A 27,823-nucleotide genomic window follows, 5' to 3' on the forward strand; every position below is an offset into this window, starting at 1 on the left:
TGATTGATCCTCACGGTGTTCAATGGTATGGAGGACACCGGCGATTCTAAGTGAATCTCTAATCTTTTGAAGGAGCCTATCACCACTGCTATCGTCGGAGTATTCCGAACGAGGTGATACATAGTTCTCAAATTGTATTGATCCGCGATGCACGAAAGTAGGTTTCAGAATCAAGGAGACACAACAAAAAGCAGCGATCTTTGGAGATTTCATGTCTGAAATCACGTCGGAGTCAACAGGAAAATAGGTAAAGTATCTGTCCCAGATCTCGTAAGCCTCTTCCGGTTTGGGTAGGGTGTAACTAATTCTGCCCCAATAAAAGTTTTCCCCGCACTGTAACGCATCGAAGCAGCTTTCGATGTGTGCGCAAACCAACTGCAATCCGGGCCATGACGGTATAGCTCCTTCTGGCAACCCGAAAATAGCTTTAATAGCTCGTGTGCGCCGTTCGTCCAGTAGCTCCTCGGAGGTTGGCGTTATCGGCTGCGTCGGGGCATCATCGCTCGGATCCTGTACATGGCTCGTCGTTGCATTGTCTACATCAGGCCTTCTGGCGCTCATCTTTTCATGTCAGTATCTGCTTTCGGGTGTTGCAAATCAAAAATATAATCACATACCTCAATGCCAGGTTCGAGGAGTGGAGTGTTGGGAGCACGAGCAGCGCTTGCGTATCCACGCGCGGCATCAGCGGCCATGCCTCTGGTGTTCGACTCGAGACCTGTAAAAGGGATCTTGGGAATCGAGTGGAGCGGGCGCAGATCCCTGGACACGGGGATAGTGCAGTAAGATATACATCTCTCTAGCGACCGACAAGGCTGAGGTTAAGACGTTGTGATAGGACCAAGTGGCTTTCAGCTCATACGCACGGTGACGCATTGTAAGCAGGATTGTCGAATCAACATGTTCGGGGCTAGAAGGGTGGTCTCATCGCGCTGTATGCGGGACTGGTCACCGCATTTCGTCTTATCGGTGAGTAGAACGCCCTGTCATCTTGACGGCGTTCAGCCTTGTCAAACTTGCTGTCCTGCATATTGTGAGAGGATGCCGTATACGTTTTATTCATTTCCTCCACTTCTTCCAAGCATCTACAAACCCGACCTCGTCCTTCGCCTCGTCTCGACCGCCCAACCCACCCGCTGTCTCACCCAAACCCCCGAGATCGACAAGCGGCACCATACTGGGCCTTCCGTGCGCGCACATGAACGGAAAGACACAGCCCGCTAGGTTCCTCACCAAAGCCTTACAGTCATTGATGCTGAGCTCATCGTTGAACATAATGGCCGAGCGACATGCGCGAGAGTTGATGAGATCGACAAGGCCAGGTGGGCAAGTGGCTAGGCGTCTCACCCAGTTCGCGGGGTCGTTCAACGGAGAGCTAGATGGTGTGGGTAAAGGAGGGAGATGTGGATCTTCGGCGTACTTCCAGACTGTCGAGCGGAGGAAAGAAATCAGGACTTTAGGGTCGGCTTTGCATCGTTCCGATATGCCAGTTGGAAGAGCTGTGACGGACAAGACATACTTCTCTTTGTTGGTGGTGCTGGGAAAAGATACAGACGCTGTTGTCTGGAGAACATCGTAGAGAATACCCCACGCTGCGAACCTAGCGGCATGCGTTATGAAGTGTGTTCGTTCCTGCGGCGAAATTGCAAGCTGAGTTGGCTTATCCAGAACGACGGAGGCTACCTGCGCCTGGTAGCCGAGCTTGGACAGGTATCTTGTCTCTTCTTGTGCCGGACTGCAAAGTTGGCGAAGGAGCGACTCAACCTGCACGCGCTCATCTGCTGCATGCTGATCGATTAGTACAAGGAGTCCCGCGCGCGCATCTTCCACCCGTTTTGAATCCTGCATCTTGACTAAGATAAACTTCTTGTCGACCTGCGCAATGACTTGGGCATTTTGCAACCCTTCTCTCGACAATCTGCTGGAGCCACCCGTGGAAGTCTGGTTAAAAGCCTTGTCGATATCAATGCGAGAACAGCCATGTCTGGAATGATGGTGTCCGTGGTCAGCCTCATCTGCGTGCAACACAGCTTGTTGTATACGCTTCTCGCTCGTCTTGAAGACTGGGTTCTCCCACGTGTCTAGTATATCGTCAAGCCAGGGTGTCTTGCCAGCCACAGCCGTCGCAGCCCGTGTCGGTAATCGCATTGACGTATTCGATGTGTTCTGGGATATCGAATTCGAGAGCATAGCTGAGTCGGTACTTGGCCGCGACCGAGCGTCAGGTACCACGCAACCTGTTCTGGCGTTCAGTAGATGCGTCTTCTTTGTCGTCGGATCCGTCCACAAGATGGTGTCGTCGTTCTCCTTATCGTCGGTTTCGAAGGCTTCTGCAGGCAGCGAAATATCGTCGCGCTGGCCTTGTCCGCTTAGAGCACCTTGAGGTAGCGGCGCTACGTCAAAGTGGGCGAAAGCTTCGGGGTTCGCACCAAGTGAAGTATCGAATGCGGTCTTGGATTTCGGCACGTTCAGAGTGCTGCTGAAAAACTCGGGCTTTCCACTCTTGATGCGTGACCACTCTGCAAAGGCCCCAGAGCGAGACCGGTCGGCCAACTCCCGTGACGCTATCTTGTCTGGACGCTTCCTCTTGAGAGACTGGGACGGGGTTGAACTTTGCTTTGGTGTTGCCGAGCGGGCTCTCGCGTCGTGTCCTCGGAAAGCCATGTTGGTTGTGGGACTCTCCGTAGATGGCACATTGACAGCAGAGTCCTCAGCAGCGCTACAAGCAGTACCAGGTCGATCGCGCTTCATGCGAGATTGCCGGGGTCTGAAGTGATGGACCGACAACCATTGAGTTACCATTGCATCCAGGACCTCCATCACGTTTTGTAGATTCGCTTCGTCTCCGATGAACTGATCTTCGGAAACGCTTCTCCTTCGAGCCTCCTTCAACGAGATGCGAAGGTGAAACATGGGATATTTGTCGACGTCTTTGCGTGCTTTGAGCTGCCTGTTTGTATAGCCATCCTGCCTGAAGCGCTTGTCTGTCTGCCGTCGAATTTTCTCTTGCTCATCGATGTCGGCATCTTCCTCGATAGTACCAAAGCTGGACAATGCAAAGAGGCGATTGACTGCATCGAAAAGTTCATTGTGGCCGGCCTCCGCTGAAAGCGGTCGTATGCCCAGCGAGATGAACTGAACATGCTTGCTGGGTGCTGGGGTTAGTGAAATAGCGCCTTTGATCGAGATGGCAGATGTGGAAGCAGACGCTGGTACCCACGACGCCCACTCATGGACGGTGATGTAGTTGGCCTGGGTCAATACGTTGAGGAGTGATGAGAGCTGTGCCGATCGTGGCTTCGCAATCTCACTTTCTTTTCTCTTTGTGGCTGCTTCCACGCCGGATATGCTGAGACTGAGCACTACCCTGTTGTCACCGTCCCGTATTCGAATAGCGACTGGACGCTGCCAACTGAGCAAGAGACCCGTTACGTCCCTCTTCAACCCATCCCAGAGTCTGTCGTTTTCGGCTCTTTGCTCTGAAATTATCGACCGTTGCTTCACGCGCACGGGCATATTGCCGAACAAGTTCCGCACGGTGACGCGGGTGCCATGCCTGCCTGATATCTCGTGATGCGCCGACGCCGGAAGTTGCCTTTCCACAGCCTTGGATTGGTGGTACGTTATCGCGTTGTGTGAACGGTGTTGGTAGTGGTGCGATGAGATGGTCAGGAGTGACATAGCAGCGAGCGACGCGAGGAAGGTGCCATTGCGGCCAAGGAGAGGGTCGGTCGCATGGTACTTGGACGTGCCTGTCACCGTCAATCATCTATCTAGATGGCTTTCGGCATGTACACATACAGTAGAGCTTGCCCAGGCCTCCTTCTTCGCGAAACTCGAGGGGAGATACGCCGAGACCGTCATCTTCGACCGAGCATCCGCCGCGCGCGAAGTCAATCGCGGCTTCTACCTTGGTCGCTTTCGCATCCAGGGAATTCTTCAGGAGCTCCAGCACAACTCCCGTAAGCGAGACAATTGCCGTCGACGACTTGATTTGGGCGATCACCTCGGCGGGCAGGGGCAGTATAGTTCGCGTGGGAGCATTGGGGATAGTCTGTTTGGCGCCAATGGACGTGTTTCGGGTCATGACGTAGTGATAAGTTTGGCGGGCGCCCCCTCAGCCCTTGTTGTTTGATGAGCCGTGTTCGATCATGTTAAGGGGTCGCGCCGTGATCAGTGTTGAGTTTGGGTGGGCGATAACATGGAGATCTACAGAACATACGCAATCGTGTGTCGTGAAGGGAACATGGCGGCTTAGCGCGGCGGGCGGCAGGTGCGCTGGGGAAAAGGGTCAGGGTCCAGCCGGAGATATGAGCAGGAGCGACCAGCAGCTCCTCGCTCTTTCCCCATCAGCGCAACCTCCCGGCCCCAACCACGTAACTTAGACTGCCTCAATCGCCTCGGATTACTGATAGCAGCGATACGACTTGCTGTCTCGCCATTCGATAATCGCGCCCGACCGCCTGCGCTGGCTTTCACGACGCACACCGCGCTACCGACAGCCGCGTCCCCATTACTCCAGTAGATTCGACGTGGGATCGTCCGACTAAACGTGGCATCCCGCGCCTAACTAGCCCAACGACCTCCTTCACTCACCACCGGCACTCTATATTTGGCAGCCGGCATAATGGCTACGGCCGAAGCTGCGTCGAGACCCCATGGTACGGTGAACTAGTCTTGCACAGCCATTGTCTCAGACAACTACCCAAATTATATCCTCCCTACGCCACGCCCACTCTCCCCTCACCAAATCATGCTCACCATGCTAACGCGATACAAAGACCGACATGCGCGCAAGCGACCCTTTGCGGGTTGGATGAAGCGCCTGGCCAATCTGAAGCCCTCATCCTCCGACGCCCCAGGCAAGAAGGGCAACACCGTCAAGAAAGGCGCTCCAAAGAACAACCCCTATCCCGAGTCTGGCTACATCAACACCAACGTACCGCCCGCCGACAACTCTTCCGTCACTACCCCGGCCACATTACGATCGCACGACAGCTATACGTCCATAGAGGAGCCCGCGGCCGGACAGCGACAGGCGATAGACAAGAGCAACAAATCCACCGCCCCCACGGTAGCCACAGTCCCCGAGACAGTACACTCGTCAAGGTCAAAGGCGGAGACAGGCGGCAGCAACTTTGTCAATGGCGGCAGCACTTTCTCGTCCCCGCACGGCTCAGAGCACTCTCTCACCACCACCCTGACCACCATACAATCGACCGCACCCTCGAATATCCTCAACCTTGGCCAGGCGCAACCCCAGAACAATGCGACAACCACAAGTACCACGCCTGTGCACTTTTCGCATCAGTTCCCCACCTCCCCGCCGCCGTCAGCCATACCGCCGCATCTGGCGCCCCAGCAGCCGCAGCAGCAGCAGCCCAACTCATATCAGGGCGCCACCGCAAACAACATCCTCACCGATAACGCGTCCATCCTCACACTCGCCTCATCCTCGAAGCGCCGCCGTCGCAACTCCGTAGACACCAATGCCTCGATGCGCGCACTCGCCCCCTCGTCGCATTACGGCGGCAGTCGCGAATCGCTGCCCCTCAGCGTACTATCAGCGAACCCCGACGCCATATACTCGCCCTCCAGCAGGCCAAGCAACGTCAGCGCCTTCGTAAACGCGGAGCGCGCGAGCGTCTACTCTGCGTCTGGCGTCACAGCCCCAGTCCTGCCCAGCGAACGCAACAGCTACTACGCGACCAAGCAAGCCGACGGACTCAGCGTGCGCAGCGGACTCCTTGGCCACGGCCGCACTGATAGTATCAGCAGCATGCGCGCCACACCCACCAGCCCGCTCGCTAGCCCACGCGAAAACCCCATGGGCCCCGCACGCATCAGCCGAAAGAGCTCAGAGTGGAAAGACGCGAGGGAAGCAAGCGACGAGGACGAGGCGCCCGCGAGCCCGATCGTCGAAGAGCACGAAGATAAGCCGACACCGAATGCTCAGGCTTGAATCTCAATGGAGGGAGGCGCACGAGTGCAAAATTATGATAACCGAGATACCAACATTGGCGTTGATGGGGTTAGGAATGGTGGGTGGGCCGTGTCACGATATTCGGATTAATAGGACAGTACGGGATGCGGTTACTGGTACTGGTGACTCTTGGATGATGCGAGGCTGGCGTTAGTACGGGGTTGGGCTGGATGGGTGGGTGGGTTTGTGGTATTTTGGCTTCTTCATCTTATACCCTAGTATTGAATGGAGCTTTTTTTTTTCTTTGCGATTGTGGGTGCGCACATGTATGTTTGAATTTGGAAGGTGCAACTGGGCTACGGGGTAAGTGACGCTGCTGCATCTGATCGCCCCTTCCTCCCAGCGACTACTTCTTGCGGAAAGAGTAAGAACCATACATCCCCGTCATTCCCTCATCCTAAGCATCGCCGTCCTGGCTAGGAGTTGCCACGTGTCCGATCTCAGTCGTTTTCCCCAGCAACAGCCTTTGCGTCATTCACTGACCTTCTCGGTTCTTTTCTGCATGTAGAACTCCTCCTGTTTGTTATCCCAATCCGTGCCGCCACCTTGAGCGCGGACCTCTGCGTGCCTGAGCATGAAACCGACAAGGAATTCTTTCGGGAGGTCAAGGCGCGTTGCCTCTTCCTGTGGGGAATCCTGGCCGGGATGCCACCATTCATATTGCAATTTGACGAGGAGGTCCTGAATCAAGGTGTGTCCTGGCAGATTCTCGTAGACGAAATATACGTCCTCGTACCTTGGAGCCGTTGTGTACCATACGAAGTCGATGTAGTTGTTATGAGCAATGCGTTCTAACTCGGCGACAAGAAATCGGTTGGCGAAAGCGCAAGCCCTAAGCTGCCCACCACCGTAGAGATAGTCCGCATTGGGGTATTTCTCTATGTTGTTCGCATACGCGATGTCGGCAAGATCTCCTGATGGGAGCTGTTGGGTGTACAGCCAGTGAACGAAGATGTTAAACACTTCGACTTCGACGTCCTCCAATATCACACCCTCGTCCGCCTCTTTCCATCGACCGTTGTAAGCGGCTCGGAAATACTCGGAGTGGTGGCAGATGATGTCCTTGTGGATGTTGTAGCGCTTCTTCTCGGGGCCGACGAAGATGGTGACGAGTTCGCCTGTTGTAGCGATACTATTTGTTCTGTCAGTGACTGCGATAGCTTCATTCCAGAAAAGAGACTACGTACCCGATTACCGGCGGGGGCGGAGGCTCTTGTGGCTCATTCGCCATCGCGCTGTCGGATTCGTGTGACTGTGGTGGTGTGCAGGTAGAAGAGAGGTAAGGTGGGAGGAAGAGTTGGTGCGGACTAGTCGCGGCTTGGTCGAACTTCGGAAGTGAAGGTGAGTCTGTAGCAAACACACTAATCCAGAAAGCGCTCTAGCTTATATCATCTTCTCTCACTTCGACGTTCCTAGAGACCCGTGAGCAGATTTGAAGAATACGTTGTATAGTGTGAAGCATCTTCAAGAGGTGATGAGGTAGCGTGTAGAGCTTCGAGTACATTGCGGTAGTGTTAAGTGAGTTTATAGTGTGGTGGTATAGATACATACGTTTCTAGATGATTGAGATGAGGCTGTGAGAAGACTTGAGTACCTCCTGGGTTTGGTGAGGTTGTTGATTTCGTCGTGAGAGAGGCCGATGTAGACGTCTCGCACTGGTCGATTTCAGAGGATATGCATCCTGTATCTACCTCTTGAACCTGTCCTTTGAAGACAGATAGAGCTATTCTAATGTAAATTCTGATAATGGTCGATGTTCGAATGATACATATGTCATATCTACCCCAAAACCTCTCCAGCCAGTTCTAAACTGCCGTCCGACACTGCCCCATTTCAAGTTATACACACCCTTTACATGTCCCCTAAACTATCCTATATGATGCCGAAGTACTATCTCGACCTCCTCTTAACTTCTTCAACTTCCTTCCATCTGGTGAAAGATGGGATGAAAGACATAGTGGGCTGTGCGGTGAAGAGTCAAATGTGACTAACATGGCGAAGAGTCAACACCACGCAGCCACCACACAGTCACCACACTGTATGTGACTGTTATACGTATGAATCACTGTATGAGTATGTCTGGTATAAGAGAGGAGGGGAGTGGCATCTGGTTATCACCACGCACGCCTTCCAGTACGCTACCTATCCGAGACGATATCAGACGAACAAAATTCACGAAGTCATATCACGTCGATTTCAAACCACGATACTCTTTTCGCAAGCAATGACCTCTAAATCAGCGCACATGGTCGCTAAATCGCGGTTCGAGCACGAAGTCCAGCGTAGCAGGGGGCTATTCGCTTCAAGCATATCGCAACACCACAGCTTTACGAAAACTATCAACGCCATCCGGTCATCCGAAAAGAAATTTGAGAGACAATTAGAGCAAGTTCATTCTACAGACTGGACGGTGGTCGAATCGCTCTTTGTACTCAACCGTCTTTTGACAGCCTTCGTCACAAAAGATCCGCATGGCCGAGACGATGACACCTTGATAAAAGAGTGGAGTCAGATTGAAGCGATGGTTGAGAGTCTTTCGGATATCTGAAGTCGCTAAATGAGAAGATGGTTAAAATACTGTTGGATCAAAGACAAAGCGCTGGCTAAGTACGATGTATTTGCCGCGCCTCTTTCTCGAACGTTTCAAGACACCAGAGAATACACTATGGTAGGCTAGACCAATCACGATAATGCAATAGTAAGATGCTGATTAAAGGGTACTAGTCATACAACAAGAACTCATCACACAAGCGTGATCGTCTGCTCTGCGCATCCGTCAAACCAGCTTCCTACTTCCGAGCCCGACATCGGGTATGCAATCCCAACTCGACTGAAAGTGTTCTGGTGCTCGGCTACTCGGCACAAAACAAGCGTGCAAATCCGTCTGAACGATGGATTTTGGAAGCGAACGATGAGGAGTCCATATAGTCTGTCGTCCCAAGCGTTCGTCGGAAATGCCCACCAATCATCTCTGTACATCGCAACGTCGTATCGTGTATCTTCACCTTCGTCGGGTCCAATGACCAGGTGACCAGGATGAGCTTCTTTGCATTGTAGCTTACAAAGCGAGCCCTTCATCAAGATATGACCAGATGAGACTTCTCCCCATTCATTCCATAAGTGCTGTATATCCACATCTAGTATAGTGGTGACGAAACCGCATGCATCAGACCAGATGCGGTCTTCCCAGGCAACTGAACCGTCGATGGACGCCCATGACCACGTTGGCGCTCGATAGCTCTCTGAGCAATATCCTTGCGTGCTGGTGGATCTCCATAACAACGTCCCTGGTAGATGTATATCCCAAAGTCCAGCAATGTACCTGATTCGACCTTGAATCCTTCCATGCCAGGTGCTCCACACATCTCGCGCCATACCACTTATCGCAACTAATTTATCCTTGGGGTAAGTGAGTTTGCCATTGGAATAGTCGATGACCAAAGCCTGCCAGACCATCTGCATCTGTACTGAAGGTGGTTGGTCTGATAACCCCGGAAGACGGTTGTGTATGGTGGAGAGCAAAGTAGAGTAGGTCCTGCTTTTCTCGTAAACAGACTTGGGTAGAGTGCTAGTAGAGGCAGTAAGAACAGCAGGCAGGCCGTCGGGAAATGTTTCGCAATAAGTAGCGGTGCGGCACTCCCACAATATTTGCTCTTTACCAAAATGTAACACCCTTTTGGAAAGCTGTCGTTCTTGGAATATCCATGCTCGATGAAAGACTGCCGTTTTCCGAAGTATCTCTCCGACAAAATCCTCGTGTATCAGGTGCCAGCTGGCACCGGCACAATCATTGTTCGTAAGTTGTCCTTCCTTATCGTCAGACAAAGGGCATAGCGGATGTGGCCCAATGTCTGCTGGATCGCGATCGAAATAGAACCCTTCGCTTGCATCCTGAGCTCCAGCCGCTGACAGGTTCAGCGTAGAGTGCTGATACACCTTGTGCATTTGTACTGATTCTGTTTGCCAGTCCGCTTGGTCATCCTGTATCTGATGGCAGGCAATTAGCACCAAGTCGTCGCGTTTCGGCGGGAGCTCGTACTATGCACAATGAATCTATCCAGATATACCTCAAACCAAAGGATCTGCAAAGAGATATTGCATCCTGAAAGGTTTTCGGGAGTGCCGTAGCGTCGATCTCTTGTTGGAATTGAACTAGATTAGCGCACACTAACCTAACGATCGGCTTGGAACCCCAGCAGTGACTTAGAGTCGCATAACCGCCTTGCATATGCTGGCCTTTCGTGACAACTAGTCTGGTGCCGGAAGGCTTTGACGTAACTCTTAGTAACCTTGTCGGGTACCACGTGGTCTTTGCGTCTTCTCGACAGGCTTTATGAGATGTTTGACACACGTTGAGCCATCGTTTGGCCAGGTTCAAGAGTTCCGGAGAGCGCGAGTTGGAGGGTAGACAGGTTCGTAGATGGGTGAGCATACCTGTTGCATTAGCATGTTGGAACGTCACCAAGTTCAGCCGATAACGTACTGGGCGCGTACGGTATGTAGTAGAAGACGTCGAGAAGTACCAAGGGCTCTTTGTCAGCTTCTTCGCCCTTTCGATAGAACTTGAGCATTGCAGTCTGCCTGAGATCTTCCCCCCCTTGAGCAGTGAGTTCAGCTATGTAAAAGGTAGCTGGATGTATATCAAAGCGTTCTACCGAGCGCACGTTGTACTGATAGTTGCGCCATAGCTTTCTGCAGATGTAACAACCGGCTCTTGATGCTCTAAACAGAGATACAAAACCGTCATAGTGGATTTCATACCACTCGAGGGGCGTGTCATTTTTAGAAGATACCCGACGAGGAATCGGACGTATAGCGAGACAAACATCGCAAAGATGCATCACGATCGGTTGTACATAAATCCGGTGCTGAAGAGAATTGAATCAAGCCAGCTGTAATTGGAGTTGTACGTGAGAGTAATGAAGAAATTTGATATCGAAGCAAATGACGTACTCCGCGATAGCGGGGGTGTGAAGTCATGCGCGAATGTGGCACAGTAGCACAACATCGGACCTTCTCGCAAAATTATATTGCAGCAGACTCGCCCAGCTCCAATCACACGGTATCCCATGTGTATTCGCGTAGTAGGGATGGTTCCACGCCTCCACTACCATGCAGCTAGACATTGAGGTAGCGTGACCAGATGGGGCGGACAAGGTGTGATGATCTTGGTGGAAGGTAGCGTTTGTTACTCTAAAACTGGCGGTTATAATGGCATCTAATCGACTGGCAGAGCAAGCTCTCGTCATAGAGTGATCTTTTCCAGCGAGCGTATCTGAAAGAATATAAGGTCGAGGATGAAGCTCCTAACTGGACCCACGTCGATGCTACCTGGCCAGGCACACATCTTTTCGCTGATAACTGTGTAACACGGTGGCGTATGTAAAAATATGTGCTTAACTCGTAAAGGTCTTATGTCGCTAGCGACTACGAGAAGTCACATGGCCGGCCGAATGTTGCGATTTGGAGCGTCAGATCAAGTTGCTTGCTTGTTGAAAGCTTCACTACCTCTATAACCCCGTCCATATCGGCGAAAGTAGCGACTCGCTGCCATGTGTCGCGCTACATTTTCATGTAACAGAGCTAGGCCAATCGCAGCGACAACACGCCCAGTTGGTCGTTCGTGAACGGACGGCATCGAACTTTGTTAGGCATTTGACATGTTCGTTCCTGCATACGCGGCTGACCTCGAACTATCTGCACAGTAGGGATGTGCTAAAGAGATGAATTGTTGCGAAGAAGCTTTTGACCAGTGAATAAGGTATTGTCCATGCGGCGTGGCAGAAGAGAACCTTGGAATAGAATGGGCGACAATTGACGACCGCCCGCAGTTGCAGATTTCGGATATTTGGTTAACTGAGTCAAAAGTTCCGTCCACCGCGCATATGGCATGTCTCGCGACGCGATTCGACGTGCGGGAGATGAGATTGAAAGGATAAGAAGAGGAGGCTGACGGTGTTCGCGTTCTGGCCCGCAAACCGCGCGGCGATACGCGCCCGGCTTCCTCCAGGGCTGGGCATCCAGGGGCTCGTGCGCTAGAATCAGCGCGGATTAGCGCCCTTGGCGACCCATCTTTCCGCTCTGGCTGCGTGCGTCACCTCAACAACATCGAGGCCTCAAAGTTCGTTCCCCAGGGCCGACACGGCTTCGAGTCCGCTTCGACGCATACATTCTTTCTCTCGAAAGGGACTTCCGTCCTCACAAGATCATCACCGACCATTGAAATTACCTAGGTATCGTCTTCAGCCTAGTTTGGGTTGGCTAGCATGACACCTAGCAGGTCGTTCATGTCGCGCACCAACTACGACACGAACATGTCGCTTCTGTGGCATGGGGTGCAACTCCCGACCCCGCGTTGTGCTGGTAGATCGGAAAACGGTGCCCGTACCTGCGTATGTACCCCGCGACAACATCCATTCTAGCGTTCGCTACCCCGCCACGCCATCGGAGAACATGTGGAAGAGAGGTGTGACCGCTGTATGATTTCATGTCGAATCACATGTGTGAATTGTTCAAAAGGCGCTGGCGATGCTTCTCCGGGCGACATGTTAGTGTCCTACATCGTAAGGGTACTTGACGATCCTTTGGAGCGATGGATAGTTCACGGATATATCTATTATCGGCATCGCAGTTTCCCTTTCTAGTTGATCCAGTGTATTCGCATTCTGAAATTCCTGCATGATGTCTACGAAAGACTCTAGTCTGCACCTCTTCTCATACTTTACGATACCTAATATCCTCCTAGCACTCGTGGCATATACTACCGTAAGATGTGTCTACCAGATCATTTACTATCGATACTTTCATCCGCTACGACACTTTCCGGGTCCCTTCTGGGCCAGCGTAACGAGGCTATGGATCGCATACCACAACATCAAGGCGGATGAATGCGAGATCGAACTCGCTCTACACCGCAAATACGGCCCCGTGCTTCGCGTCACCCCTACCCTACTCTTGGTATCCGATGCTACCAAGCTCCCTGAAGTGTACAATCGCCAATCGAACAAGTCGAATCATTACATCACCGGCAGCTTCGGCAAGACCGAGAGTTTGTTCAACATGCGGGAACACAAGCACCACGCGCACTTTCGCAAGATCGCTGCTGGCCCATATAGTTTCAGCAACGTCAGGAAGATGGAAGGGCTAGTGGACGATCGCATCCAGCAGTGGACTGACAAGCTGGAGGAAGTCTTTGGCGATGGCAGTAGATTTGACTTTGCGCCGTGGGTATGCTTCACACTATCGTTATGCTGGCGATCAGGGGCACTGACACTTTATATAGGCAGTATATATGGCATATGACATCATATCGGAGATTGGCTTTGGCGCACCCATCGGATTCATCGAGAGCGGCTCCGATATTGACGGCTTGATCAAAGGCTTCCACGATGGTCTACTTCCTTTTGGTCTAATGGCTCGGCTCTGGCCATTCACACAATGGGCAAAAGGCACATGGTTCGGCGAGAAATATCTTGTGGCGAAGCCCGAGGACGACTCTGGTATTGGCACGCTGATGCGTTTCCGTGACAAGCTCATTGCCAAGCGAATCCAAGACATCGAAGCTGGTAAAGTCGACAGAGTCGATCTGCTACAGACTTTCCTGGATGCAAGGACAGAAGATGGCGCACCGCTGGATTTGGACTACATCAAAGCTGAAATTCTTCTCGTATTGCTCGCTGGCGCTGATACGACGGGCACTGCATTCCAAGCGATGATTGCGTACATTACATCTGATGCTCAAGTATACGCGAAGTTGATGGAAGAGTTAGATCGCGTCACTCGCGAGGGCAAGTTGAGCCCCATGCCGCAGTATGACGAAGTGTTGGAGCATTGTCCATACTACGTTGCCTGCGTCAAAGAAAGCATGCGGTAGGTCATACTCATCTCCTCCACTGTCACTCTCATATACTGACGGATACAGCCTCTGTCCCTCCGCTCCGAATATCTTCCCTCGCGTTGTGGGTTCGTCAGGGATGCACCTGCATGGCCGCTACGCGCCGCCCGGTACCGAAATAACCTGCAACCCCTGGCTCGTGCACCGCGATGAGAAGATCTATGGTGCAGATGCCTGCGATTTCCGTCCAGGAAGGTGGCTCGAAAGCGAAGAGAAAGCAAAGGAGTACAACAAATATAACATGGGCTTCGGATATGGCGCGAGAGTCTGTCTTGGAAAAGACATCGCGCTCATGGAGTTGTACAAGGCTCCATTGCAATTCTTCAGGACGTTCAAGATTGAGATCGACGAAAGCCGCAAAGGCAATTTTGTAGTCAAAGGTGGTGTAGGATTCTGGGAGGACATGTGGATCGGTATCAAGCGGCGGAAGACGGCGTCGTGATACAATAGATCGAGATGGCCGTTAAGTGTATGCTAGTCAGTACTCAGCGCTGAAGTCCTCAAACCTAAATGATGGATGGTGCAATGGTACTTGTTGACGCAATGACGAACTGATGATCTAGACCATCCTGTCCCGACCTCGTCACGTGCTGGCGCTGCGATCTACCGCTAGCGAGATCTTGGCGAAACAACTCGAAACGACCGCAATTACGCTACCCATTCTACGGTCCGCGCCTCAGCAACCCAACCACTCGCAGCTCTCACCTTGCCTTTGTACAGGCGCGGCGGCCCCCGCACTGGGGTGCACTGCAAATGTTTCCGAGATGATCCTCGATTGGCGCCGTCTTCTTGGTCCAGGCCTCAGGCCCCAGCGGAAATGGCTTGTTTCATTGCCCGCCTGGTTATATAGGGGAGCAACTCCAACATGACGACGACCTGCTACCGCTTTCACGATCATTCGCATCGATTACATTCTTTTTACCGTCTCTCACAGACACACTGACCTGGTTCGCTGGTCGTTCGCTCTTTATTTCGTTACTCGCTTTGTTTGATCATCTGCTAGCATCATGATGCACTCTGCTTTCTTTTTTTCCCTGCTTGCCGGTACGGCCTTTGCTCAGTACGGCGATAACAGCTACAACGCCCCTGCTGGAGGCTCGAAGCCTGCTCCCTCCGTTACAGCACCTGCTGGGTACGGCACGCCCGTTCCAAACCCGATTGCGTCCCTGGTGCCCATAGTACCCATCGTCTCTGTTATTACATCCGCGCTCGGAGCTATACCCTCAGGATTCCTTCCCGACAATGATCTGCCGAACCCTTTCAAGTCCATCTACATCCCTGCGTCCCAGCTATTCAATCCTGCTATCGCACCTGCTTTCACAGAGACTGCCGCGGTCCCTCTTCTGTCCCTCTTGCCGGTCTACTCCACCGTATCCAGCTCGTCCGTTGTCGAGCCTACCGGCTCTGCTGAATACCCGGTAGCTCCTCCTACCGTCAAGCCATCCAAGCCTGCAACCTCCACGACTTGCACCGAGAGCAAGGCCCAGAGCACCCGCGTACCCCTTGACGCTACTCGTTCATCGGCTGCCCCTCAGAAGCCTACCGGCACAAGCTCGGCGGCTATCTCTACCACTGCGACACCCAAACCCGCAACCTCCACATCTTGCACCAAAAGCAAGGCTCAGAGCACTCGCGTGCCCCTTGACGCTACTGCTTCATCGCCCGTTCCTCAGCGCCCTACCGGTACAGGCTCAGCAGCAGCCTACCCCACCGGAACCGGCATGCGTCCCTCTGGCAACACACGCCCCTCTGGCACTCCTCGCCCAGACTACTTCCACAACGGCAGCCGTCCCCAGGGCGGCTTCGGTTGGGGCCGCCCAAGGCCTTCTGGCAAGTGGCCTCACGCCTACCCCAAGCCTACCCATGCTGCCCATCGCCCCACCAAGCCCTCTGCCGCTCAGGGCTACGGAGGTGTCAAGGCCAGCAGCACGCTTTGCACTCTGGAGACTAGGGTTAGGCCCAAGGCGACCCCCGCCCCCGCTCACTACTAGAGAGTAAATCCAACTTGAAGGTATCGCTTCCTGAATTATAATTATGTAAACGTAGTTCATGTATATACCTTATTATCCACAGACCTCCGAGTGGGGTAATACAGCACATGCAGTTGATAGGCGATGCGCCTATTGCGGTTGTCATTGCTTAGTCTTTGTCTCACGTGCGTTCGACTGTATTCATGATCTTTCACCGCTGTCAGCTGAAGACTTGCCAGTTTCCTTAGCATACAACTTCACCGTCCTACATGTCTCCAGTATCGTATCCATGCCAGTGCGATCAGCTCTCCTAACGTCTATCTACGATTGCCTAATCAGTTCAAACTCATAGCGATGAGTAACGACCTTCCGTCCCTACGAGTTCGTACCACAACACCGGACTAGCGGGCTTGGCGAGCAAACGCACTGTCTTTCACCACCTACCCATTACGCTTACCTCACACGCCGAATTGACTCTCTCAATTCGCCAGACCAACATCGTCACACTGACTTTACCCAGCGCACGCCTCAGTCGCAATGGACAAAAAACCAAAGCTCGTAACAATCGACCCAAACGGCGACATGCTGATCAAGCTCAAATACCGAAGCACCGCGCAGTCCAAGTGGAGAAACGAGAGCGAATCTGTGGACAATTGGATCGCTCAGGCAGAGGCCGCCAAAGCAGTTATCGAGAACGAGACTGCGCTACCGGAGCAGAAACCCACCGAAGTCCACTACTTCGTATCATCGCGACAGTTGCGCATCGTTTCACCTTACTTCGAAAAGATGTTCAAACGGAACTACGACGAGACAGTTCCGAATAGCGAGGACGGTCTATATCACGTACGAGCGCAACAGTGGAACCCGCATGCCCTTGCCATTATGCTCAATATTGCGCATCTCCAGTCCGCGGCTATACCGAAGGAGATCAGCGTTCGGTTGTTTGTTGCGCTGTTTCTGGTTGCGGATTACTACCAGATGGAGGATGCGTTGAGACTGTTTACGAAAGAGTGGCAGGATCAACTCCAGGAACAGCCGATGCCCGAACATTACGGCGAAGAGTCGATGCTGTGGATGTTCTTGGGTGTCAAATTGAAGGATTGGGAGATATTCCATACCATGGCATGTTTGGCAATGAGGGAGGCGTGCTATCCAATACAGTTCTTGGATTTGCCTTTCCCACGCGGTGAAAAAGGTGAGTGATTTCTCCTAATGCACAAAGGCTTGCTGACTCTGATAGGTGTAGGTCAGCTTGACAGCATGAGGTGTAAAGCTATCCAAGAGCTACTGGCTGGCACTCATAAGCTCAACCAAGATCTATACGAAGGCAAAGTGGGATGCAATGCTGGATGTTCGGCGACGATGTTAGGATTCTTACAGAAAGGCTTGTGGGACCACAAGTTGCTGAGTCGCATCGAGAAACATGACCAACATCCCTTCGACGGACTTTCATTTGATGTGCTCTATCAGAAGTTGAGCGGGATCAACAACGTCTTTTATGCTCAGAGCTGGGGTATCATTAAGCGGGCCGGTTGTTGTGATATTCGCTACCTTTTCCTTGCAATCTGCGAAAAAGCCGAAGCTCACTTGGAGTTTGACTCTTGCACGTTTCTGAACTGAGCATGGCGCACGGTATTATGGTTGATCAGACAAGGATACAAGTGGGATGAAGAGAATACTTGTACCGAGAGCCTGGTCGGAGAATGAAGTGCACTGAGCTTCACTAAGTCTAGAATATGAGAAGCAGCGGCATGGAAAAGCTTAGACAATGCTGGCCATTCGGACGTCATTTCATCCACTACCAAATACGTGAACGTTTGTGCTTCGATAGAAGAAGTGCGCGCGCAACATCTCATCCCCGTCTACGATCCCAACTCTCCGATCTCTACTTCTTCGTGAACAAGACAACGAAAACCCAACGTCTTCATCCCAGTCTACCGGCCACTAACTACCTTCTATCCATATGTTCTCAAAGGAGGTCCACTCACGGTCCATGCCCTTGTTTGTGAGATCCTCGGACCTTGTTTCCATGTATATCCCTTTGGACACTCTGGGTCGTACTGCATCAGATAGAACATTGGAAGAACCGGGTGGATGCAGCTATTAGTGTAATGTCAGTACTCTGGAAAGATCAATACAGTGTTTCCGATGATGTTTCAGTCCATGCTCCCAGCCAGGAGCAGAGCTTCTAACTCACTACCATCTGGGACGGGCTTGTTCGAAACGACCGGGCCTACGCCGTTCTGAGCGTGGTTTTGAGCGTTGTCCTGAGTACCGTTCTGAGTACCATTCTGAGTGCCGTTCGACCTCCCAGCTTCGAGCTTGGTCTCCGCGATCCAGGCTTCAACGTCGTTGAGAGCTTTGAGAGGGTCACCGCGACAGCCTTGGAGGTAGTTTTGCACTTGCGCTGGGGAAACTGTATTCCTGTTAGTACGAATTCTGTATCTGAAATGCCATAACCAATTACATGTATTAGTGGGCATCTTGTCGGCGAACTCAGTCGCCCACTCCTCGATTTGTGCCATGGTAAATTCCGCATCGTGAGCTAGAGCTGATCGACCTATCAAGCGCTTGAAGATGCTCTTGCCCGCACTAGGGTCCATATTGCCGAAGTAGACCTTCTTGTCGATACGACCGGGGCGCGTCAAAGCCGCATCAAGCGTGTCGGGAGCGTTGGAGGTCATGATCAAGAGTCTTCCTTCTTGAGAGGCGTTTCCGTCGATGGCGTTCAGCAGGCCGCTTAGTGTGACTGTGTTCGATCTACGACTCACACCCGGGTAATCACGAGCCCGAAGTTTTGGTAGCGGACCGATGCCACCTGGAATGCCAGCGACGTCACCCAGATTTTCATCCGCTTGCGCATGTGCTCCTGTTGGGGCAGCCGGCGGTGTTCGTTCGCGACCGATACCAGCAGAGTCGATGTCTTCCAAAACCACTACGCACTTGCGTGGAAGGCCTAGAAACAAGCGGTGAAGTGTTCCATCATTGATGCTGCCGGTGGAAAGGTTGATGTGGTAGATGTCGCAGCCAAGATGGCCCGCCAATGCAGCGCTGAATGAGCTCTTGCCGGTACCCGGGGGGCCATGGAAGAGATATCCGCGCCGATATGGGATACCACAGTCGGCAAAGAATGACCGTGACTCCTCGCTATAGTAGTATTCTGCGTCTCTGACAATATCAAATTTGGTAGTCTCGTCCATGTCTATAGTGTCGAGCTTTCGAATGGCTTTGGAGACCGACTGCCAACCGTTACCGTATGGATCTGTACGATCTCCCGCGAAGTATACCGTTGTGGTACCTGTGAGGTTGTTGAGTCGGAACTCGCGACAGAGACTGGTGAACTGCTTGAGTGGTTTGAGGCTCCATCCGAGCGTCATGATAGTGAGGGAGTTTTGAAGCTGGCCGCTATCATCGAGCAGGTTACCGGTCATACCACTGTTGGTCCGATAGCCAGGGCCACCTCGACGTGAGAATAGATACGGTCGAAATCCGACCCAAAATAGTCGTGTACCGATTGGCGGGAGACACAGAACCTCATCGTCCGGTTTCTCGGATGCAAGTCTCGGGTTATGCGCCGCCATCATGCGGCGATGAAACTCGTCATTGGGATCCTGTGTGCCTCCTGTGACCAGCATGGCACTCCTCGTGTGGCTGTTGAGTATCACCTCCGAGCCCATCCACGCCAGAACCTCTCTAGCGACTGGATCGGTCTCTGGGATGGTGACCTGGACGGTAAAGGCCCATGTAAAGAAATCCTTCAGATGCTTATATGCGGGACGAATAGCTTGGTAGAGACCGATGAGTGCGAGGAGCTTTTCAAGATCGCCGATGCCGCTTGGCCGGAGTCGATATAGTAGACGCTGGATAACCTCTAAGATGGGGAACTGACCTGTCGCAGAGCGTTTGAGGTGATGCGGGATGAGTCCGGGTGTGTCCAGACGCTCGGGCCATAGCTGGTCACTCATTCCTGGTGGAACCATGAGCTCGTATCGTGGGTCAGACATTGCGGCGGGCGGTTGAGGGCGATGTTCCCATGTAAGGTTGCGGGGACGAGCTATCACCGCGGTTTCTATACGCGTGTAGATGTATTGAAAAGATGAAGGAAGTGATAATCTCCAAGTTCTGGAGATTGCCGTGTATGTGCTACGCGCCGTGGGTAGGCATTGTTAGACAACCGTGGGTGAGTTGAAATTATGATGGAGTATCGAGAAAGAGTGAAAGTAATGCGATGATGCGCGGAAAAGGCACGTCGGACAAACAGTGGCGCGGTCATGGAAGCGACTGCCTGGACGTTGGAGGTCGAGGCTGAACGGGCTGAACGGCAAGTTTGCGCGAGACCGCATGAGGCAAGAGAGGCTGTGGCATGAGCGCGTTGAGGCTAAGCCTAATTGGGCCAGGTGGGCTGTTTACAGCTGTACGTCATAGCTAATTATTCTAACAGAACTTCTAGGCTTTTTCCACAAACGTCTTACTCTCGTCTTTGAACTTTGCAATTACCAGAATCACTCAGGATAACTTCATTCGAAGAGAGTTTCACATCCCATTACCATCCAAAGCACACACTCGATTCACCATGCCTCCCAAAGCAAACACTTCCGACCTTCACGTCGCGAAGCTCTTCTCAGTCAAAGACTATGTATGCGTAGTGACTGGAGGTGGCTCTGGTATCGGCCTCATGGCTGCCCAGGCCCTTGCTGCGAACGGCGCAAAAGTACGTTCCTTCTTCTCGCGAATGAACAATGCTAACATCAGATAGGTCTACATTACTGGTCGTCGACAAGAAGGTAAGCACGACTGCAGCCCCCTCGAATCAGTCAGACGGAGAGACTGACCATGTTAGCCCTCGAGACCGCAGCGAAGTCACACAGCCCCGACCAAGGTGGTAAAATCATCCCTCTCTCACCATGTGACGTAACCAAGAAAGACGACTTGGAGCGCATGTACCAGGAGCTGGCGTCCAAGGAGAAGTACATCAATCTTCTCATTGCCGCAGCCGGCATCTCAGGCGAGAAGGGTATTCCCGATGCGGACAACGCGACCGACATGAAGAAGAAGCTCTTCGACAACGAGACATTCGAGGGCTGGGCCGAGACCTACAACACCGATGTCACTGCCGTATACTTCACCACTGTCGTTCTCCTGCCGCTTCTCCAAGCTGGAACTGAGAGCCATGGCCACCTTTCTGCCTCTGTCATTGTCATCTCGTCCATGTCGGGAATTATGAAGGACGCACAAGGGCACTTCAGCTACAACGCTGCCAAGGTGAGAGATTCGTCTTCATGTGTGGACGATCTCGACTGACTCTTACTCCAGGGCGGCACCGTCCACCTCAGCAAACTCATGTCGGCTGAGTTCCAGCAGCTTCGCATCCGTGTGAACAGCATTGCCCCTGGCTACTTCCCATCGGAGATGACAGCGAAGGAGAGCGACGAGAACCAGAAGAGTGATCTGCCGGATGAGAAGATCCAGGAGAAGGGCCACGTCCCACACGGTCGGGCGGGAAGCGACGCGGAGATGGCACAGGCCGTCATCTTCCTCACCAAGAACTCCTATGTCAACGGCCAGATTCTGACGGTGGATGGCGGTGTACTCAACGTTGTGAGCTCTTAAGTTTGGTGGCGAAGATGTGAGGGAAATGATGAAGTAGTCTGATGAGAAATCATACCAACTGTTAGGCGTCTCAACTTGACTCGTGCATCGGCACTTCCTATTCGGTCGGGTTTCCACAAGGCTGACCGAAGCGGTTTCCCCACATTCCCCGCGACAGCGATAAACCATGCTGATGATGTCTGATTGCGATAGTGAGCGATAGCGAGAGCTGATGTGACGCAAGCAAGTGATGATGATGGGGCGCGTCGTAGGTGACGGAAATGTTATGTGTGGCTTATGCAAGGGGCTAGCGCACGTGGAGGTGATGTCTTTGATGACAATGTGTCTTTGTGACGAAATTTTGCTAAGAAGAACAAAACGTACGGCGCGTCGCGTCGCATTGCTGGCACCTACATGCATACGTGCATACACAATTTTCGGAACCGGAGGCAGCCATGGGGTGCAGCGCGGTGAGTGGATGCTTCCAGGCAGGGCGCATGAAGCGAGGATGCGAGGTTGCAACGGCGCGGCCGCTACTGCGCGCAGGTCGAGTAGCAACAAGACATTCACCGCAGCTCGAGTCGCCGCCGTCTAGCGACTCCCCGTCTGCCTCAATCTCCGCGGCAGCACTGGGCGACGAGTCTTACCACAACGGCAGCCGCTGGCAGGCGAGAGCGACTCTGGGATTCGCTGGGCGTGTTAGAGCGTGTTTCGCGGCCAGGATCCCCGTGTGATAATTGCTTTGCGCTGGTAACGGGCCCCTCCAACGCATTGCCTGGGCTGCGCATGGGCAACAACAACAATTGCGACTTTGCCCGCGACGCTGCCGTCGCTCTGGATCCCCGGGTGCGTGTTGAGGGAGGATATGCACACCGCAGCCCGCCATTCACCGCCGCCGCCGCCCACCTCCGCCAACGCACCTCCGCGCCGCGACAGACGACGCCCCGACGATAGGACGGCATAGCAGCCGGCCCGGGCCTGAGGAAGACGTCAATATGGTCTCACACCCCTCCCGACCGGCGCACCAAGCCTCGAACTCGCGCTCGTCGCAGCCCTCCGCCCCGACCGCCAGCACGCCGGGCCACGCGAAGAAGTCGTCGTCGTCGTCCAATCACAATGGCCAGCCCCGCGAGCGCGACCAGCGGCCGAGCAGAGAGGGCACTGCGCAAAAGGCCGCCCAGGGCGTGGATGGCCTCAAGGACTTCCAGCTGGGCGACTGCCTGGGCAAAGGCGCATTCGGCAGCGTGTACCGCGCCCTCAACTGGGGCACCGGCGAGGCCGTCGCCATCAAGCAGGTCCGCCTGGAGAACCTGGGCACCGCCGACCTCAAGAACATGGAGATGGAGATTGACCTGCTCAAGAACCTGAACCACCCCAACATCGTCAAGTACAACGGCTTCGTGAGGAGCTCCGAGAGTCTGTACATTATCCTGGAGTGAGTGGCCCGAATGAACGTCCAGGGCGTAGCTAACATCGTCAGGTACTGCGAAAACGGATCGTTGCACAGCATCTGCAAGAACTTTGGAAAATTCCCCGAAAACCTCGTCGCGCTGTACATGTCCCAGGTCCTCCACGGCCTCCTCTACCTCCACGAACAGGGTGTCATACATCGGGATATCAAGGGCGCGAACATTCTGACGACCAAGGAGGGCCTCGTCAAGCTGGCAGACTTTGGCGTAGCCACCAAGCAGTCAGGTCTGGACCAGTCGAGCGTTGTCGGCACGCCGTACTGGATGGCTCCCGAGGTCATCGAACTATCCGGCGCTACTACGTCGTCAGACATATGGAGTTTGGGATGCACAGTCATCGAGCTTATCGAGGGGAAGCCGCCCTACCACAAGCTACAGCCCATGCAGGCCCTCTTCAGAATCGTCAACGATGAGCACCCGCCGATACCTGGAAGTGCCTCTCCGGTAAGTGCACCCGCGGTCCCTATATGTCAGATGCTAACCCCTACAGCTGCTGCGTGAGTTCCTCATGGAGTGTTTCCAGAAGAATCCCACGCTCCGCATCTCCGCAAAACGCCTCCTCAAGCACCCATGGATTCTCAGCGCCAAGCGGACTGTCCCTGCAGTACCCACAAAACCTACCGAATATCAGGAAGCAGTCAAGTCCGTGCAGGAATGGAACGAGGCATTAAAGTCGCCCAGCTCCCTGCGCCGAAGCTCGCGTCTTGTGTCGGGCTTGCAGAAAGCCAGTCCTGCTGCTTCATCTCGCAAGAATCCGGCCAATGTTAATCTCAACATCCCGAAGCACAGACCCACCGCTGAGTCGTTCCGCTCCCCGGAGCTAGATCATGACGATAACTGGGATAATGACTTTGCCGAAAGCATATCGCCCCGCGCCCTGCAGATGCCACACCTGAAGCCACAGGACAACTTTGGCGGTCTCTTTTCGAGTGACAAGCTCAAGGCTTTTGCCAGTTTTGAGTCGGTTACAGAGATGGCAGAGTACGATGGCGAGGCTACGGTGAAGAGTCCGATGAACTTGGCGCAGTTCCAGAGCTTCCCGAAAGCGTCGGGCCATAGAGCGGTTGAGAGGTCGAGAGGCGCCAACGGTAGACCTAGAACGTCTGCGTCTTCATCGAACACGTCTTCGAGATCAAATTCGAACGCTTCCACATCAGAGTACGAGGATAGACATGAACCCCAGCCAAGAACGGCATTCCTGCGAGGTACACCAAGGGCTGCACAGCCTCCCAAGCCAAAGACGACAGCGCCAGCGCGGCCAAGTCAGCTCTTTCGCGAGGACACTGTCGAGGATTATTCGGATCTCATGCCAGCTGATGAGGGTGCCTTTGAGCGTAAGCTAGCGTCCATGCAGTACGCAAACTCGCCAGCCGTGCCATCTAGACAAGTAATCGTCACCAATTCCAGCCCGCCATCTGACACTTTCTCCCCACGATTGTTCCATCCCAGCGACCTGAAAGCAGGGCCCAAGTCAACGCGCGATCTCAAGTCTGGTGGCAATGTCCATCAGAGATCGACGAGCTCAACATCGACGCGGAAGCAGCTGCAGCGGACGCAGTCAGAGATTGAGATTCAAAAGTACGCCGAGGATGAAGGTGACGACTTTTCAGATGTCTTTGGTGATATCAAGAGTCAGCTTGCTAACCCTAGCCGAGCCGAGAGTGATAGCGGGAGTGAGCATAGCAGTCTTGCCATGATCACATCGAAGATGGCGAACTCTTTCATCATAGCTGATGAGGATGATCTTGATCCATTCGCCAACCTGGATGAGGGTCTTGACAACATCAACTTGGAGAACAACGTCGCGCGAGACCGGGACGATCGATTGACGAAGATGACGGAGAGTCTTGTGGGCTGTCTGAAGACAAGTCAACCCGACGACGAGCTACTCGACATTGCAGATCAACTACTACAAGTTCTACATGAATCTCCGGATAAGCGATCGATCATACTACGAAGCCACGGCATGCTGCCTATATTGGAGATTCTTGGAACCAGACCGCACAACGAGGTAGTCTTACCTCTTCTGAAAATTATCAACCTGATCATCCTGGAAGACTCTGAGTCACAAGAGAGCCTGTCGTTCTTGGGTGGCATTCCGACTATCTGCTACTTCGCCTCCAAGAAGTTCCCTAGCGACATCCGGAAAGAAGCCGCAGCTTTCGTGCGGCAAATGTACCAAACAAGCACACTGACGCTACAGATGTTCATCGGCTGCGGTGGCATCAATGTGCTAGTTGAGTTTTTGGAAGAGGATATTGACGCTGAACGCGATCTGGTGCTCATCGGTGTCAACGGCGTCTTTGGAGTTTTCGAATTACAAGGACCAACCCCGAAGAATGACTTTTGTCGCATCTTCTCGAGATCGAGCGTACTATACCCCCTCAGCTTGGTGTTGAATCGTATGGTGGAGGAGGATGGTGAGGTTGCACGCCTCATCGTCGGCAGGATCGTACAGATTTTCCTCATCTTCTCGCAAGCTGAGAGTCATGTCAAGGATCTTGTGGCGGATCGGATGATCTTAAAACGTAAGTTATCCTTCGCAGTTCACAAGCCTAAGCAGTTACGGCGTCGTCGCAAACTCAAACATAGCTAACAACGTCCAGGTGTATTAAAAGATCTCCGCAAGATGGCGCCACCGCACCAGATCACGATGCTCAAGTTCATCAAGAACCTCAGCTCGCTCTCCTCCACCCACGAAGCCTTACAAAACTCCAACGCGATCGACATCCTAATCGAACTACTCAAGTCGACTCGACAGAAAGACGCAATGAGCCGCAGTCAACAGCGATCCGCCTCTGACCCAGCTCGACTCCCTCCGTTCCACCGCGAGATCTCGAACCAGATCCTCAATACCATGTACAACTTGTGTCGGCACAATAAGAGCAGGCAGGAAGAGGCTGCATTGTCGGACATTATTCCTCTGCTGAAGGAAGTTGTGCGCGAAGGCGGTCCGCTCAAAGAGTTTGCGCTGCCGGTGCTGCTTGAGATGGTCAACTCGGGCAAGGTGGCACGGAAGATGTTGTGGGATGCAAAGGGTCTGGCGTTCTACGTTTCGCTGTTGGGCGACCGCAATTGGGCGGTAACGGCCCTGGATGCCATCTTTGTGTGGTATGTATTCAATGAATTGATGGCCATGCATCTCATGCTAACTATTACAGGCTCCAGGAAGAAACCGCGCGCGTCGAGCAATACCTCCTCTCCTCGCAATCGAATTTCACCGTCGCCATCATCTCCGCGTACACCTCTGCCGACCTCCCACACTCTACCTTTGAGAACATGCTCGAGCCACTGCAGAAGGTGGTTCGTCTGTCACCACCAATCGCTGCCTCCCTCGCCGTACCCGAGATCTTTGGTCGCACGGAACAAAAGCTGGGACACAAGGATGCCGTGACGCGTCTCAACTTCCTCCGTATCCTGCGGACGATTTGCGATGCGAAGGACGAGGGCTGCTGGCTCATACGTGCATTCGGCTGCTACGAACGCATCAGCTGGCTCATGGAACACGACTCCGCGGTATTGGTACGCCAAATGGCCGAAGAGCTCGTCCGCGCCTGCGACGAAGTCGAACTCTCCGGCATCAGCAAAGGATCCAACGGCAAACGAAGCCTTAGTCGGGCCTCGAACGTAGGCATGAACCTTCGCCGCCCCGCCTCCTCAGCCGGCCGCCGCGACGGCTCAGGCTCCAGCACCGGTTCCACACTGGTCAGCAGCGGCATGGGTCTCACACCCCCTACACCCAACTCCCTCAAATCCACCTTCATGCTCCCACCCATGTCTGGCACACCGACAGGCCACCGCGGCGACCACCGCATTACGCGCTCCCAATCCTCAACCGCAATGTGGGATCTCGCTGAAGACCCCACCGCCGTCCTCCCGCCTTCTTCGTCTGGGAGGTCGAAACCACCCGCTCTCGCCCGCAGTTCAACTTCCTTCGCCGCCCTCCAATCGAACACCAGTACTCCAACTGGTCCTCGTACTTCCTCACGCCCTCCCTCCCGCGACGCAGCAACGAGTCTCGCGCGTATTGAGGCAAATCATAATAACGCGAAGTCGTCGTCGAGATTACCCAAAGCAAGACAAGGTCGCATTAGCGAAGCCGTGAGTCGAAGACGGCAGAGTGTTGTCGGAGGCGAGAACGAAACACCACCGAGCCATGCGACTTCGCATGGCCATAGCACGGGGTCCCCTGCACCGTCGAGTAGCCAGCCGGTGCATTCGACGAGTAATGCGCCGCCGCTCCCACGGTTGCAGATTGTGAGGAGGAGGAGGGAGACTAGTGGCGGGGAGATGAGTACGGCGGCGAGGAAGGGGGTGCAGGATTAGAAATCTGGGGAGTTGACGGCACTTGGCGCTGCTGCTGGAAGTCCTGGTCCTGGGGAGAGGCGGGGTGGAGACGGGTATCTGACGCAGGTACGTAGGAGGAGGGGGTGGACTGGTCTTTGAACGTTACACTGCATCATCGTTCATCGGATGTGGGTGTGTTTCTTTTGTATATTTCTCTTGTTTTTTTCTTTCTCAGCATGCTTTGCTGTGGTCAGCGATGGACATGGTGTCGTGTTGGGTCGATATCAGGCGTTACGGTTTCGCCTGGCTTTGGCTTCGGATATGGCTGGGAAGCATTGTTAGGTTTGCATTGCATAGCATGGGCGTTCTCTTTCGTTTGATAAGCCGATTACCCTTTTCTTGATGGGGGGAAGAGGATAGATTGGAGAGAAGAGAGGGGGATAGTGTGGATAGTGGGAACTGAATACCGGTTGCATAGAATGAAGATTGTTGAGAGCTGTTAATGATAGGTTTCTACTGTGTTGTACTGTGATCGACGTTGAAGGTGTAAGCTAATGTGATTCAAGAGAAGGAGAAAGGGTACGGGAACTAAAAAGATGACAAAGTGACGAAGTAAATGAGTTGGATATCG

General features: G+C 53.3%; 9 protein-coding genes across 9 annotated transcripts; 6 read left to right on the forward strand and 3 right to left on the reverse strand.

The window, feature by feature from the left end:
* Positions 1-1,059: 1,059 nt before the first annotated feature.
* J4E86_001592 (uncharacterized protein) lies at positions 1,060-4,087 on the reverse strand (the record flags this gene model as incomplete). Its single annotated transcript, XM_051442159.1, has 2 exons — positions 1,060-3,752; positions 3,802-4,087. 2 exons carry the CDS (start codon positions 4,085-4,087, stop codon positions 1,060-1,062), a joined length of 2,979 nt encoding a protein of 992 aa, XP_051305747.1.
* Positions 4,088-4,627: 540 nt separating this feature from the next.
* On the forward strand, positions 4,628-5,962 carry J4E86_001593 (uncharacterized protein; the record flags this gene model as incomplete). Its single annotated transcript, XM_051442160.1, has 2 exons — positions 4,628-4,661; positions 4,782-5,962. 2 exons carry the CDS (start codon positions 4,628-4,630, stop codon positions 5,960-5,962), a joined length of 1,215 nt encoding a protein of 404 aa, XP_051305748.1.
* Positions 5,963-6,454: 492 nt separating this feature from the next.
* Positions 6,455-7,214, reverse strand: J4E86_001594 (uncharacterized protein; the record flags this gene model as incomplete). The annotated part of the gene is made up of 2 exons (XM_051442161.1): positions 6,455-7,115; positions 7,171-7,214. 2 exons carry the CDS (start codon positions 7,212-7,214, stop codon positions 6,455-6,457), a joined length of 705 nt encoding a protein of 234 aa, XP_051305749.1.
* A 5,450-nt stretch (positions 7,215-12,664) lies between these two features.
* J4E86_001595 (uncharacterized protein) lies at positions 12,665-14,319 on the forward strand (the record flags this gene model as incomplete). Its single annotated transcript, XM_051442162.1, has 3 exons — positions 12,665-13,210; positions 13,266-13,852; positions 13,905-14,319. 3 exons carry the CDS (start codon positions 12,665-12,667, stop codon positions 14,317-14,319), a joined length of 1,548 nt encoding a protein of 515 aa, XP_051305750.1.
* A 565-nt stretch (positions 14,320-14,884) lies between these two features.
* J4E86_001596 (uncharacterized protein) lies at positions 14,885-15,868 on the forward strand (the record flags this gene model as incomplete). The annotated part of the gene is made up of 1 exon (XM_051442163.1): positions 14,885-15,868. The coding sequence occupies one exon, from the start codon at positions 14,885-14,887 to the stop codon at positions 15,866-15,868; it is 984 nt and encodes a 327-aa protein (XP_051305751.1).
* A 516-nt stretch (positions 15,869-16,384) lies between these two features.
* Positions 16,385-17,050, forward strand: J4E86_001597 (uncharacterized protein; the record flags this gene model as incomplete). Its single annotated transcript, XM_051442164.1, has 1 exon — positions 16,385-17,050. The coding sequence occupies one exon, from the start codon at positions 16,385-16,387 to the stop codon at positions 17,048-17,050; it is 666 nt and encodes a 221-aa protein (XP_051305752.1).
* Positions 17,051-18,003: 953 nt separating this feature from the next.
* On the reverse strand, positions 18,004-19,851 carry J4E86_001598 (uncharacterized protein; the record flags this gene model as incomplete). Its single annotated transcript, XM_051442165.1, has 2 exons — positions 18,004-18,263; positions 18,315-19,851. 2 exons carry the CDS (start codon positions 19,849-19,851, stop codon positions 18,004-18,006), a joined length of 1,797 nt encoding a protein of 598 aa, XP_051305753.1.
* Positions 19,852-20,420: 569 nt separating this feature from the next.
* On the forward strand, positions 20,421-21,457 carry J4E86_001599 (uncharacterized protein; the record flags this gene model as incomplete). Its single annotated transcript, XM_051442166.1, has 4 exons — positions 20,421-20,558; positions 20,604-20,631; positions 20,688-21,109; positions 21,161-21,457. The coding sequence occupies 4 exons, from the start codon at positions 20,421-20,423 to the stop codon at positions 21,455-21,457; spliced, it is 885 nt and encodes a 294-aa protein (XP_051305754.1).
* A 974-nt stretch (positions 21,458-22,431) lies between these two features.
* On the forward strand, positions 22,432-27,231 carry J4E86_001600 (uncharacterized protein; the record flags this gene model as incomplete). The annotated part of the gene is made up of 5 exons (XM_051442167.1): positions 22,432-22,871; positions 22,944-23,349; positions 23,396-25,433; positions 25,512-26,016; positions 26,067-27,231. The coding sequence occupies 5 exons, from the start codon at positions 22,432-22,434 to the stop codon at positions 27,229-27,231; spliced, it is 4,554 nt and encodes a 1,517-aa protein (XP_051305755.1).
* Between the last annotated feature and the right edge of the window lie 592 nt (positions 27,232-27,823).

The sequence above is a fragment of the Alternaria arbusti genome (genome assembly GCF_024043155.1).
Source record: "Alternaria arbusti strain BMP 1465 chromosome Unknown scaffold_2, whole genome shotgun sequence".
NCBI lineage: Eukaryota > Fungi > Ascomycota > Dothideomycetes > Pleosporales > Pleosporaceae > Alternaria > Alternaria arbusti.